Genomic DNA, 14,636 nt, shown 5'->3' with positions numbered 1-14,636 from the left:
TAGTCTAACATAATTACTGCTTTCGGAACAGATGACTAAATATGAAAATGATTATTTTCGCAGCAGAACATTTTCCAAAGCTTTCTAGGTATTGATGAATATGCATAGTGTCACATAGTGTTCTAAGCTTCAAAGCATTCTAAGTGGATTTGGGAGAGAGTTTTTTTTAGGCACTGTTTTATTTTAGATTGCAGAGACAAGCCAGGTAGTAGCGACAGTTTTGTTTTGTTTTTCTTTCCAGCTGGGGTAAAGCTCTCAGTCATAAATGATAAACCCAAACGACAGTACCTGCTTGTTGCCAGAATTTGATGTGCTTTATCCCAACGGTAACCAGTTTGTCGACGTGGTGTGGGTTACACTTTACCACAAATATCTTATCTTTATGTCCTCTGTAAGAAACAAATAGGAAAAAAAATTCTAGTTTGGAAACTCAATCCTAAAGACAGCAGTTATACCTTAGTTTACAAATTCAACTTAGTTCCAATAAAAAGACCATGGCGGGTGTGTGTGTGCTTAATCTGGAGTTAGAAACTTTGATTTTAAAGTTCTCATGGAAGAATAAGCCAGCAGGAATGACCAGGAAAACGGAAACAGAAAAGCAGAGTGCAAAGAGTAGCTCTCCTAGATATTAAAACAATCTATAAAGGATTCATAATTAAAACAGTATAGCACATGTGTATGAGTTGACTGACAAACAGAAAATCTTGAAATAGATATAAATTAATATAAAAATGTAGTGTATAACAAAGACAAGGTCTCTTAGCAATAGTGGGAAAGATGAACTTTAAAAAAACATGGTGTCAGACACCAAATGCTGGCTAATCTGTGGAGTGGTAAGAACTCTTGCTAATTGCCAGTGGGAACACAAAATGGTACAGCTATTTTGAAAGGCAGTTTGGCAGTTTCTTACAAAACTAAACATATTCTTACCATACAACCAGCAATTACATTGCTTGATATTTGCCTGAATTAGCTGAAAACTTATGTCTGCACAAAAACCTTCACGTGGATATTTATAGCAGCTTTATCCATAATTGTCAAAACTTGGAAGCAACACAGATGTCCTTTAGCAGGTGAATGGGTAAACAAACTGAGGTACATCCAGACAATGGAGATTATTCAGTGCTAAAAAGAAATGAACTACCATATCATGAAAAGACATGGAGGAAATGTAAATATGTATCATTAAGTGAAACCTGCCAATCAGAAAAGACTACATATTATATGGTTCTAATTATATGACATTCTGGAAAAGATAAAACTATGAAGACAGTAAAAAATTAGGCCAGACGCGGTAGCTCATTCCTGTAATCCCAGGACTTTGGGAGGTCAAGGCGGGCAGATCACGAGGTGAAGAGATCGAGACCATCCTGGCCAATGTGGTAAAACCCAGTTTCTACTAAAAATATATGAAAATTAGCCGGGGGGTGGTGGCACATGCCTGTGGTCCCAGCTACTCGGAGGCTGAGGCAGGAGAATCTCTTGAACCTGGGAGGCAGAGGTTACAGTGAGCTGAGATCGTGCCACTGCACTCAAGCCTGGTGACAGAGCAAGACTCCATCTCAAAAAAAAAGAAAAAAAGTGGTTTCCACAGTATACAGGGAAGGGAGGGAGGGATGAAGGGATAAATAGGCAGAACACAAAGAACTTTTAGGGCAGTGAAAGTCTTCTGAATATACTGTTGTAACTGTAGAACCAGTCCAATCAGGTTCAACTTTATATAATACGATGGTGAGTTGTTTTTCAGTTATCTGGAACCCAAGTTGCCAGTTATATAACCTGATCATGCCCAGATGAACCAAACATGCAACCATGGGTGCAACCTAAGTGCTTAGACCAAGGAACAGGGACCACATTAAGAACTACACATCTCATGGCATTATCCAGTCATATGTCTCCCGGCAACACCACATTACAAGAGCCAATCAGATCATGCCTCATTACCCTCCACCTATAAAACCTGCCCCAGCCCCCAGGTCGAGAGAGAGAGAGAGGCAATAAAGTATTTTCTCAAAAGCTGGTGGCATAGTATTGGCTTCTGTGCTTTTTGGGCTGCAAGCCCATTGCTAGCTTGGTAACACTATCTTGATAGGTATGTATCAAATAATTTTGTCAAAACTCGTAGGATGTACAACACTGAGAGTGAATGCTAATATAAACTGTGGATTTTTGGGTGATGATGTGTCATGGTAGGTTCATGAATTGTAACAAATGTACCACTCTGGCACAGGATGGTGACAGTGGGGGAGGCTGTGCATATGAGGAGGTAGGAGGTAGTGGGAACTCTCTGCACTATCTGCTCAATTTTGCTGTCAACCTAAAACTGTTCTAAAAAATAAAATCTATTTAAAATGAGAAAACAATAAATGCTGTTTGGAACACCTTGGTAGCCATATGGAAAAAACAAAGTTGGACTTGTTCCTCAGATACTAAGATACGTTCTAAGCTATTTAGAGACCTAAATGTAAAAGATGAAGCCATAGAACATTAGAACATGTGATTTCTTTTTAATGTAAAAATCAGCAGTATTTTTCTAAATATGAAAATCTTGAAGCAATAAAAGATTAATGAATTTAACCAAATAAAAATAGAAACCTTTTGCTTGATGAAAAACACCATAGGAAACTCAAAGGATGAATGATAAACTGGGGGAAAAAAATCAACAAGTTATAGACAAAAACCTAACAACCCTAACATTTAAAGAATCACTTCCTGTGAGAAATGTACATCAGAGAAACCAAACGGTTCACGAGGGAAAATTCTTATTAATAATTCTAGCTAATATGATGAATGATAAATTTAGAAAACTGCCACCTTCAACCCCAAATTAAGTAACCAGTTTAGCCCAAGGTTGTCAGCTGATACTACAACCATTAGAAAATGTGTTGATGAGGAGCTGCATAATGAAAGGATCAGGCCAGGGCTCCCAGAAACCACCAACTGAGCTGAGTATTACTGACAGCAGGACAACTAGACGTTTTGGGCAGTAGCGTACACCAGTGTGGTGCTGGGGAAGTGGTCCACCCTGGCGGGAAGGAATTCCGTCACTAACATTGCTTAGAATTGCCAGCTAATGGGAAGAATAAAAACAGTCTAGCTTTTAGTTGTTATTTTAAAATTCTCTACAGATAATATACCCCTATTGCTTGCACCTGGGAAGAACCATTCCTACTGCCTCCCTACTCTCCCGTATACCACTGATTTTATCTTTTCTGATGTGACAGGAAGTACCTATAAAGTATTCCTGCCTAAAAAAACTGAACATGGGGGAAAATATTTGCAAATCATATATCTGATAAGGGACCTGTATTCAAAATATATTAAAACTATAAAAAGACAAATAACTTGATTAAAATTGGGCGGTGTATTTAAACAGACATTCTACAAAGAAAATATACCCAGTCAGCACATGAAAACATGCTCAACATCATTAGTTATTAGGAAAACCATAATGAGATATCACTTCTCACAAGGTGGCTATAATAAAAATGACAGACAATAACAAGTGTTGGCCAGAATGTGGAGGAGTTGAAGCCCTGGGTTTAACATTTTGAGGCACTGACTAATGTTTTCCAAGTGGCTGCACCATTTTCCATTCCCACCAGATCTAAATATAAAAGATGAAGCTGGATAACAGATGAAAGAAAGAGGTTGGGTGTGGTGGCTCACGCCTGTAATCCAGCACTTTGGGAGGCCGAGGCAGGTGGATCACCTGAGGTCAGGAGTTCAAGACCAGTGTGGCCAACATGATAAAACCCCCATCTCTACTAAAAATACAAAAATTAGCCAGGCAGAGTGGTGGGCACCTGTAATCCCAGCTACTTGAGAGGCTGAGGCAGGAGAATTGCTTGAACCTGGAAGGCGGAGGTTGCAGTGAGCTGAGATTGTGTCACTGCACTCCAGCCTGGATGACAGGGTGAGACTCCATCTCAAGGAAAAAAAAAAGTTAAAATGGGAGGAGGAAAGATTTGTGCAAAGTATAGGATGTTGATCATTGTTGCAGCTGGGTGATGGGTACAGAGGGTTTGTTATGCTAGTCTACTTTTGGGTAACTTTGAAATTTTCCACAATAAAAAGTTAAAAGACTAGAGTGTCTCTTGATCCATTATGGCTACATGAATGTACACCCTATGATGACAGGCAGTGAAAAGATGGAACTTTGAGGCTCTGACTCTTTGAAAATCAAAAGTGAACATGGACATTAGAGTCAGGACAAATCACTGGACATACTGGTAACAATTAGGGGAGAAAAAGGGCTAAATACAAAATGTGTTTAACACTGAGAAGAAATGAACCAAATAACCATAAAAAACATTAAGCATCCAATCATGTTTTTTTTTGGAGATGGAGTTTCATTCTTGTTGGCCAGACTGGAGTGCAGTGGCACAATCTCGGCTCACTGCAACCCCCACCTCCTGGGGTCAAGCAATTCTCATGTCTCAGCCTCCTGAGTAGCTGGAATTACAGGCGTGCACCACCATACCTGGCTAACTTTTTGTATTTTTAGTAGAGACAGGGTTTCACCATGTTGACCAGGCTGGTCTCGAACTCCTGACCTCATGATTCACCTGCCTTGGCCTCCCAAAGTGCTGGGATTACAGGCGTGAGCCACCGTGCCCAGGCTTTCTTTTTTTTCTTTCTTTCTTTTTTTTTTTTTTTGAGGCAGACTCTTACTCTGTCACTCAGGTTGGAGAACAGTGGCACAATCTGTGCTCACTGAAACCTCCGACTCTCAAGCTCAGGTGAGTCTCATGCCTCAACCTCCCAAGTAGCTGGGACTATAGGTACATGCCACCATGCCCAGCTAATTTTTTCAATTTTTAGTAGAGACAGGGTTTCGCCATGTTGGCCAGGCTGATCTGCAACTCCTGATTCACCTGCCTTGGCCTCCCAAAGTGCTGGGATTATAGGCATGAGCCACCATGCCCAGTCCAACGATTTCTTGATTGGAGGAAAATCCCCCTAGATTCAAAATCATTAATATATACTTCAGAGAAGCTAGAGAAAACCAAAATGAAAATAACAGATATAGCAAATTTCAATTCCTAGAGATAAAAGATTGTTTTGTTTCCATGTATCTACACAATGTCAAATATTTATAAAAACCTTTTTTGCGAGAACTTTTCAGTTCCCACCTAATTTCTTGGTGCCATTGTGATATTACAAAATACGTATGTGGTCTTCGATTTTCTCCCTCCATTATCTGGCACGCAACTCTTGAAATTCTCAGGATCTCCAGTGAGGTCTTCTTGTATGCTCATAATTGACTGATGGTTGCAGCCTAGAGGTAGCTTCAGGATGGCAGTTGATCACCACAAAGACCAAAGCAGTAATAGAGGGCTGGGACTGCAGCCCCATCCCTGACCCTCAGGGAAGGGAGAGGGATCAAAGGTTAAGTGGCTCACCCGTGGTCAGTAAATCAATCATGCCTATGTAATGAAGCCTCCATAAAAACCCCAAAGGACAGAGTTTGGAGAACTTCTGGATAGCTGAACACAAGGAGATCCCTGGAGGATGGTACGCCCAGGAAGGCCATGGAAGCTATAGCTTTTCATCTGTAACCTTTGTAATATCCTCTGTAATAACCTGGCAAATGAAGCAAGTATGTCCGAGTTCTCTGAACCACTCCAGCCAATTAATTGAACCCAAGGTGGGATGAGGGGCACAGTCTCAGAAACTGAGCCCTCAACTTGTGGGATCTGAGGCTATCTCCGGGTAGACAGTGTCGGGATAGAACGGAACTAGAGAAAATACTTAGCTGATATCTGTCACAGAATTGCTTGCTTGTTGGTGGGGAGAAATCCCCACAAGTTTGGTCACAGAAGTCCTCTGTGTCGATTGTTGTTGAGTGAGAAAACAGAAAAAGCACTTTGAGTTTGGGTGAGAGTTCTTGTTGTCCTACTCTATATCATAAAAACACCAGTGTCATTTCTGTTGTAGCTAGTTATAAAGTGGCTAACAATGGCATGTAAATGTTTAGCTAACATCAATATCTAAATAAAGAACACACTGCATACATCTGTCATTTTTCTCTTACACACTTGTTAAATTTGTAGGGAAGTTCCAGGTAAGGGTGTGTGTGCATGTGCATGTGTGTATGTGTAAGCAAAACAAAATGCAAAGTTTGTCAGATCTTAGATGGAGAGAATAAGAACTTAGACACTGTGCTGCCGTCCTAATACTGGATGATTCCTCATGCCCCCTTCACAAGCAATTCACCACATAGGGTCACATAAACCCTATCAGCAAGCACAAAGGAAGGAGCCTTTTCTAGAGGCCAAGGGCAACTGCACATTGGGTGACCTGGTTTCCATATTGTCCGTTCAAAACTCCCGTGTTTGCATAGAGGCCCAGTGCTGTGTGTGATTTTGTTCTCCCTTTCTGTGGCAGTAGCCTTTAGCAGGACGACTGATGAATGTTTGCTATATATTCTATCTCCAAAAAAAATTTAAACTGGCTCAAAATATAGAATAATATAGAAGACAGGTAACAAATTAGCACACAGTGAGATGACGTATTAGTGAGTAAAAAAAGCCAGTTATAGAGCATATGCACAATACTCCGCATATAAATAAAAGTGAATACAAATAACAGAAAAATATATACTAAAAGATGTATGCTCAAATGTCAACCATGGCTACATCTGGGTAGTGGAATTAAAAATGGTTTTCCTTTTCTTAGTGCTTTTCTCTGCTTTCTAATTTTTCTATAATGATCATATATTATTTGTAAAAACAGAGAAAAGAATACGTGTTATTTTTAAAAAGCAAGTGAAAAAGAAAAGGGGCCTAGATGGTATGTGGGAGGTTCTATCATGGCCATGAAATGTATGTAGGGTAGGGACCTGAAATAGATCAAGTGACGAAGCTAATACAGAAGTGCTTACTTGAAGTTTGATACACCTGCCGTATGCGAGCCTACGGTTTCACCCTAAGCTTTCTAGCAGGAAAACTATTTCAGATTAGCACTTGAAGTATTCTTGTTGATAATTCTTTTTTGTCCAAGATCCCTCCTGTTCAAATTCTGAGACGAACCGTGTCTGTAATTAGTCATTGTTCCCCTAGTCACATTACCAGAGAAACACAAGTCTGAATAAAGAAGCACAGACATACCTGATTAATTGTCGCATTATTCTGCCCTGATTTACAGTGATGTTAGGTCATGTAACTACTCCTGTAAGGAATCAGTCTTGGTTCTTAAATGGGCTACTTGTACATTAGACTAAAATTGGAATGATCTTTAGGAAAAAAAATGACTGAAAAATTAATTTGTAATGAAGGTAACCAATATCACTCATGAAAATTAACAAAGATGCAGGGAAATTGTTCGAATAGATTGGATCCAGTCTCATAGAGCTCTTGTCAACAATATCTAGAGAATCGTGTCTTGTAAATAAGATCTCTATGGTCCAATTCTAAATTTCTCTGGTTTCTGTGAGCTGCTAAGAGTAGGTTCATTTAAAATATTCTCATAAATTGGGGGAGGAGCAACTTTTGAGAGCCCTGTTGTGCAGCTCACACACGTCAGCATGGCCACCAGCAGCACAGCTGGCGATGCCACTACAGCTACCAGCCATGCACCTCCTCTTTGGGGAAACTTCACCTCCTGGGCAATGAGTGCTGGAGAACAATAACCATTGCCAAAACAGCACAGCCAGCCAGAAGCAGGTTTATTGTTCAGCCTTGCTCTATAAGTGCGGCTGGCAGTGATTGAGACACAGAAGTGCAAAGTGAGGGGTAGGACTGAATCAGCTTCTCTGTGAATTAGGCCCTTTTGGGAGCTTAGATGACCCTGAAAAAGCAAGGTACCATTCTGTTAAGGATTACTTCTTTGTCACTTCTATTTCACGCCCCTGTTTTTAAAGTTTCTTTCTTTTTTTTTTTTTTTTTTTTGAGACAGAGTCTCGCTCTGTTGCCCGGCTAGAGTGCAGTGGTGCGATCTTGGCTCACTGCAACCTCTGCCTCCCTGGTTCAACCAATTCTCCTGCCTCAGCCTCCCAAGTAGCAGGGATTACAGGAGCCCGCCACCACACCTGGCTAATTTTTGTATTTTTAGTAGAGACAGGGTTTCACCATGTTGGCCAGGATGGTCTCGATCTCTTGACCTCATGATCTGCCTGCCTTGGCCTCCCAAAGTGCTGGGATTACGGACGTGAGCCACCATGCCCGGCCTCCAGTTTTTAAAAGTTTCTATATACTTAAGCACTCTAACTTAAGGAAACAAGTAGAAGTTTTGTCTAATTTCTTATGTATTTATTTAAATATATATCATTGTTAATATTACACAAATAGATATTTATGTAACTTTTTACTTATTGTAAAATCTAGTATTCTTCCAAAGAACTTTAATAATCCTTGATATTCCTCCTTGGAAACAGCACTGGTTAATGTCAATCCAAAATGTTCTCCTGGTTACTTCTGCAGATGTCCTGTTTTGGGAATGTCATAAGGCTTGGGAGTAATTCCAAATATAAATTGTGTTATTAACATAACGGTGTTAAGTCAACGTTGTGTTAATTAAATAGAAATAGTAACACTACCCACCAAGTACATAAAATATATACTTTTTAATATTAAATATTTCTTTCTTCCATTTCTATTAATATTTCTGGCATAAAACTGGTGAGCCACCCACAGCTAAAGGGTTTTCTAGCAGGAAAATTGCATTTCTATTGCTTTTGAAATGCAGAAATGTGCTTTCCCTGAAATTATCTGGAAAGGCAGATGGTATGTTATCCGAAATATTAAACTTAAATTCTGTATTTTAGTCTAGGAGGGAAACAGTTCTGATGAGAAGCTGAATCTGAGTACTAAAAGGGAGTAGTACCTCACACTAGAAAGACAGACCAAAAGAAAAACCACTTGAGCAGGGAGATTTATGAGCTGCCATTTGTTTCCAAGAATTCAATCTCAACAGCAGTCATCAGAAAAGTTTCTCTTTTTTTCCTAAGATGGTCAGCTGGAGTCCTCAAGCCTCCATCTGCTGCTCCTCCGGGTCTCTAGCAGTTTATAAATCTTCATTCATTAAATTGCCACAAAACTTTTCTTCCTATTTAATATTGTAGAGGAAAATATTAATTTAAAAAGCGAATATTGGGGTTCAAGGCCATTAACTTCAAAACGATTTTATATTGCAAGATAGAAAGGACATCATGAATACAGGAAAGAACGAGCAGGAAGGTACAGTGATAACACGCCTGGGCAACAAATTGTATTGCTGGGCCTTGGTTGCCAACTATTTTGACCCCTGATCAGGGTTGGGCAAACAGCTGAGCTCAATGCAAGTAGGAGTGAAAAGTCATGTTCAGACTTAGCGCTGATTCAGCAGGCAGGAAGGCTGGGGTAAGGGAGGACAGGTGGTCTATAAACAGCAGTTGGTCTCAAAAAATCTATTTATAAGACGGGAGATTAGGGAAACAATTTGCCTGCTTTGAAAGCAAGTGGCAGATGCACACGGTGGGGCTTCCTTTCCAGCATGCTGCAGACTCATGACAAATGGTGCTTCTGACTCTGGTGACACTGACAATCTTTCACCAGATGCTAAGACAGAGGAAAAACAAGGGGCAAGGCACCAGCTTGAGAAAAGCTGCTTTTCTATTGCTGAAGTGCTTTGACACAGATTACACAGATCACTCAAAACGAAGTGGTGAACAACTCTCTGCAGAAGATTTAGGAATTTTCTGATTCAGTGAAACAAACATTACCTGCTCGAAGTCAGATTTGGCACCATGAAATATTGGAATATTTTTTTCACTTAGTTGCTAAGCTTTCTATGTGAATTTCAGCTGAGTTTGAAGATGAAATCTTACTAGAAAATGAAAACTATTGACCTTTACTGAACCATGATATCAGCAGGATGCCATAAGATACCAGCAGCTTCTTACCTTGTTGTGGCTATCTTTTCTCCCTTTTTCCAGTCCCAAAATACAATACTGTGAAAATCGTCTAAACCAACCGACACCAGACATTTTCCATCAGCTGTATGAAAACAACACAAATGTCAAAATTTCTTCCTTGAAAAATCAAAACATTTCATATACTGTAAAGAGGAATAAGTAATTGACCTTAAGAAATTGACCTTATGAATTGGTAAATGTTTGAGGTGATGGATGTGATACCGCCCTGACTTGATTATACAATGTATACATGCACTGAAACATCACACTGTACTCTATAAACATGTTTTAATACATTACAAGCATCACATGCTGAGGGACCTCACTGAATGCAACGCACAACTAGTAAGAGTCAAGCTTCCTAACAATGGGCTGCCGACGTCGATTGCCGACCTGACGACATTCTGAGACACAGGGCTAGAGGGAGACTCTCAGGTAAGCTACAAAAACTTTGTCTATTTTGTGACAAACAAATCTCATGACATTTACTTGAAGTGCCACTTGCTTTGTGGACCCCAAATCCATTTTCAGCTCTAAAAACTGGGTTCAGTTAACCCTCCAAGTCAGGAACATGATAGAAACTAAATTGAACTTCAAAAACTCTTTCAAAAGATGATTTTACATTTAAAAAATTTTATGCTTCCTATTTTAAATATAGTGCCATTGTTATAGTAAGTTTAGAATATATGAAGAAAATTTTTAAATCTTCCAAATTTCTAGGCCTACATTTGATATATATACTACCAGTATTCACATAAACGTGCTTAGAAAAAACAGAACCAGAATCATACTGAACAGGCTATTATCTAATCTTTCATCTATTATATCATGAACATTTTCCTTTAATATTAAATATTACTTATAATTATTTAGAAAAGTAGCAAGAATAGATTAAATCCCTATGTATAAATGCTTATTTACTGTCTAGTTTTCACATCACTTGTCTCCTTTACATTTCTAGGGCAATTTATTTCTCTAAGAGAATAATAATTATCCATGATTACTATAATTTGGACATTTAGGTTATTTTCCCCAAAATTGTTTTAAAAATATAGTGAATGTACAATTAAATTTCAAATAAAAACAGTTAATTTATCTTTTTTCCTTCAAGATAAAAGAAGAGGTAGAGTCAGTAAGCCTTTCCCCTTTGCTGCCTTCTCGCAAGGCTAGATTCAACACAGACGCATCTGTGGGTCAGCAGTCCCCCTTCCACTAGCTGTGCGGTTGCTAGGAGACGAGTGATCAAGCTCATCCTGCATCAATATATCAGCTCTCTTCTCTGACTACCAAGGGCCAGCCATGAGGGCAAAGCAACACAGATCTGTGATAAATTCCTTCTTCCAGGTCTGCCCATCCACTCGGAGGTCTCCACTGATATTTTCAAAGGCAGATCTGCAGTAGACCCCAAATTAGGGTTGTCGGGTAAAATATAGAAAATCTTGTTAAATTGGAATTTCAAGTAAGCAATAATTAATTTCTTAGTACAAGTACTTCCCATGCAATATTTATATGTATATTACATATTTATCCTTATTTTGCATGGAATATACTTATGACAAAAACTATTTACCTAAAACTCAAATTTAATTGAACCTCCTATAATTTTATTGGCTACATCTGGCAGCCCGATCTCAAATGCTAACCAATAACCACGCTTTGAGGGCCCTTGCTTGTGCAAGAGACCCTCCTCCAACCAACTGGAAATGGTTGCCTCCTCCTCCTTTTCTGGATGAAGGAGAGTCAGAGAAAGGAAAAGTCTGTCTTAACAAACCAAATCCTCCCCAACCCTCCACCACTACTAAGTATGAGGCAAGAATTTGAAAGTTACCTGACCCTTTCAAGCTACTAGGCTGTAGTATTAGACAAAGACATTAACACTTTCCCGAAGAGCTAAATCACCACCAGGTGATTATTATAACCACACTATGTCTTTCAAATCACAACTAATGATATCCTCTTAGGCTTAAATGTCACCATGCTTTAAACTGGGCGAGGTCCCTCCTTATGCATTTAGGAGAAGGAGCTGGTAATGTCTTCCTATTCATTACCAACATTACTTTTTCCCTATCTCTTGATATGGTCTGGTTGTTTCTACATTGGCATGCCTCTGCATTTGATTTTATTTTTATTGGTGTTTTCTCTCTCCTTTTTTAAGATCATAAGCTCTTTTAGGGCTTATAATAATCTTACATTTCCTTTGTAAGCCTCACACTGATCAAGCTTTCAGTGAACATTGATGATACTGGTGACACTGATGATGAAGAGGAAGATAAAGATGGAATGTGCCTATGGATGGCATAAATGGAAATAGAATGTACGATGTTAAATACGTATAAAGATTTGGCCAGGTGAAGTGGCTCACATCTGTAATCCTAACACTTTGGGAGGTTGAGACAGGTGAATCCCTTGAGCCCAGGAGTAGGAGATCAGCCTGGGCAACACGAGGAAACCCAGTCTCTACAAAAAAAAACAACAAAAAAAAATTAGCCAGGCATGGTGGTGTGCCTCTGTAGCCCCAGCTACTTAAAAGGCTGAGGTGGGAGGATCCACTGAGCTTAGGAGGTCCAGGCTGCAGTGAGCCGTAATCATGCCACTGCACTCCAGCCTAGGAGACAGAATGAGATCCTGTTTCAAAAAAAAAAAAAATTTTTTTTGATGATGACTAAAGAGTCAGTGAGTACAAAGTTACAATTAGAAAGAGTAAGTTTTGGTGTTATATTACATATTAAGGTGAATATAGCTAATAATGTATCGTATATTTCAAAATAGCTAAAAGATCTTGAATATTATCACCACAAAGAAAAGATAATGTTTGAGGTGATGGATGTGATGGCTACTCTGATTATATCATTACACAATATATACTTGTACTGAAATGTCACATTCTACCCCACAAATACGTGCAATTATGTGTCAATTATAAACAATTTTTTTAAAATTTAATCATTCATTTCAAAAACACGGCACAAATATTCAGTGTCTTTTGTTGCATTCATTGACTATATTTCATGTTTTCTTTTGAAATCTGTGTAGCTATATTACAATAATATGTTTTTCTTGGAATGCAAGCACCAATACATTTAAAATAATAAAGTTTTACATCATCTGAAGAAGACCTAAGGGTAAGCTGAATTTTGAGGGAGGTAGGAGGTAGGAGGTGAGCTTTGATTTTAGGAGAATTTCTGCAAGACCCTGTCAGCTTATCCCGTTACACTATCTTCCTACAACAAAAAAGGTATTCTGCTTATGGAGAGCAATGGAAGCAGCAGTGCAAACCCAGAGGTGCCTCAACAATCACCTCTCCTTTGTGATGGTGACTTTTCCCCAAGTTCTGAGGGTGTGAGCTGTATATACCACACAGTCTGGAAATAAAATTGGCTATACCTTTTTACCCTTTCTCAGTTTCACTTTCCCTGTAAGGTAAGGCTTGGTCTTAGCTTTGGAAATCTACTTTCCGACCAGTTAGTTGGAGTTTTTTATTTTTAGCCATGTTTTTAGTCTTAGGTAATGTCCTGTCACATCTTTCCAGTCACAGCATCAATTATGGATGTTTGTGACACAGTCCATAAATAATTCGAAGGCACTTAATGTCAACAGTAAAGGATAAATAAAGGTTTTATTCAGATAACTGTAAGTTGGCCCCTCTATTCAGGGTTCATCAAAAATGCATAGGTTTTCTACTGAGCACAATGAAATCAAGTTAAGTCTTAGATGTGCCCATATGGAAATTGGTATTATTCCATGAAGGTCTTTAAAAAATTATATGGTTGATATTTAGGCTAGAAAATATTTATGTGGTTGACCTTTTCTATTTCTAATCTGGTTTCCTATTCATGTGGAAGCACTTTCCTCACTGCAAGCACACAACAAAAATGGTTCCCCTTTCCCAAGACAGTAATAAATACTGAGTTAAAACAGGTTCTCAACTGAGGTAAATTCATTCTTTCTTGTCCATGTAGCCCACAGTTACAAATTCTGTCCTAAGAAATGTCTTTTGTTTGCTTTTGCAAAGTGGCAAGTCATCTAAATCCTCACACATAACTCTGCTTATTTGTTGCCTGGCTTTCACATTGTTTGCTTGCTTTATATTTTCAGGACAATTTATTTTCCAAGAAACAAGCACACTATCAGTAGGTGTCCACAAAACCTCCAAAATGAGCTGACTCCTAAGAGCTGGGCAGCGACAGCAGTACTGACTGAGGCACACAGGAGCACTAGCTAAATCATAACTGATGAGTGTGACCCTGCATTCACACTAGCACTGGCAAAGGAAAGGGGCAGGAGGTGGCCTGACACCCGAGGAGAACTCCTGGCATGCCTCCTGCCTGCTGACAAACCCAGGTCTGGTGACTCTCGCAGTGGACCTGGGTTCTGCCTTGGGATCGGCCACTGTTGACTTTTACTCAGGCCACCCTACCAAACTTCAGGATCTCCATTCTCAGCAATATAAAGTGGTGCAGGGGTTTAAGACTCAAATTATATTCTTATAACACAGACTAAATTTTCTATTTTATCAATAGAAATTAAACCAAAGAGGCCTCAGCTCACACTTTCAGGAGTCACCTCAGGTCGCACCACCACTTTTTAGGAAGTCCTCAGTACTTTCTAAAACTATCAGATCCCTTTCTACCATTTATATTCTGACATCCTACTTAACCTGTAAGACAAAAAGGTGAATTTTCATAATCAAAAACAACACATTTGCTGAAAAACGGGCTCTTTCCCCGTGATCGTTATCTGG

At 39.2% G+C, this 14,636-nt stretch overlaps 1 protein-coding gene across 1 annotated transcript in view; it reads right to left on the bottom strand.

Moving 5' to 3' along the window:
• Positions 1-14,636, bottom strand: part of EML6 (EMAP like 6) — a 253,524-nt gene that overhangs the window by 75,679 nt on the left and 163,209 nt on the right. Inside the window, exons 16-17 of the mRNA XM_021672860.2 lie at positions 9,884-9,977; positions 289-389 (exon numbers count right to left, since the gene is read on the bottom strand). Coding sequence (XP_021528535.2) covers positions 289-389; positions 9,884-9,977 — 195 coding nt within the window. The remainder of the gene's footprint in view (positions 1-288; positions 390-9,883; positions 9,978-14,636) is intronic.

This window comes from Aotus nancymaae, unplaced genomic scaffold, assembly GCF_030222135.1.
Source record: "Aotus nancymaae isolate 86718 unplaced genomic scaffold, 86718_ANA_hifiasm-v0.15.2.pri h1tg000057l, whole genome shotgun sequence".
Classification (NCBI taxonomy): domain Eukaryota; kingdom Metazoa; phylum Chordata; class Mammalia; order Primates; family Aotidae; genus Aotus; species Aotus nancymaae.
This window is presented reverse-complemented; position numbering and strand designations above follow the sequence as displayed.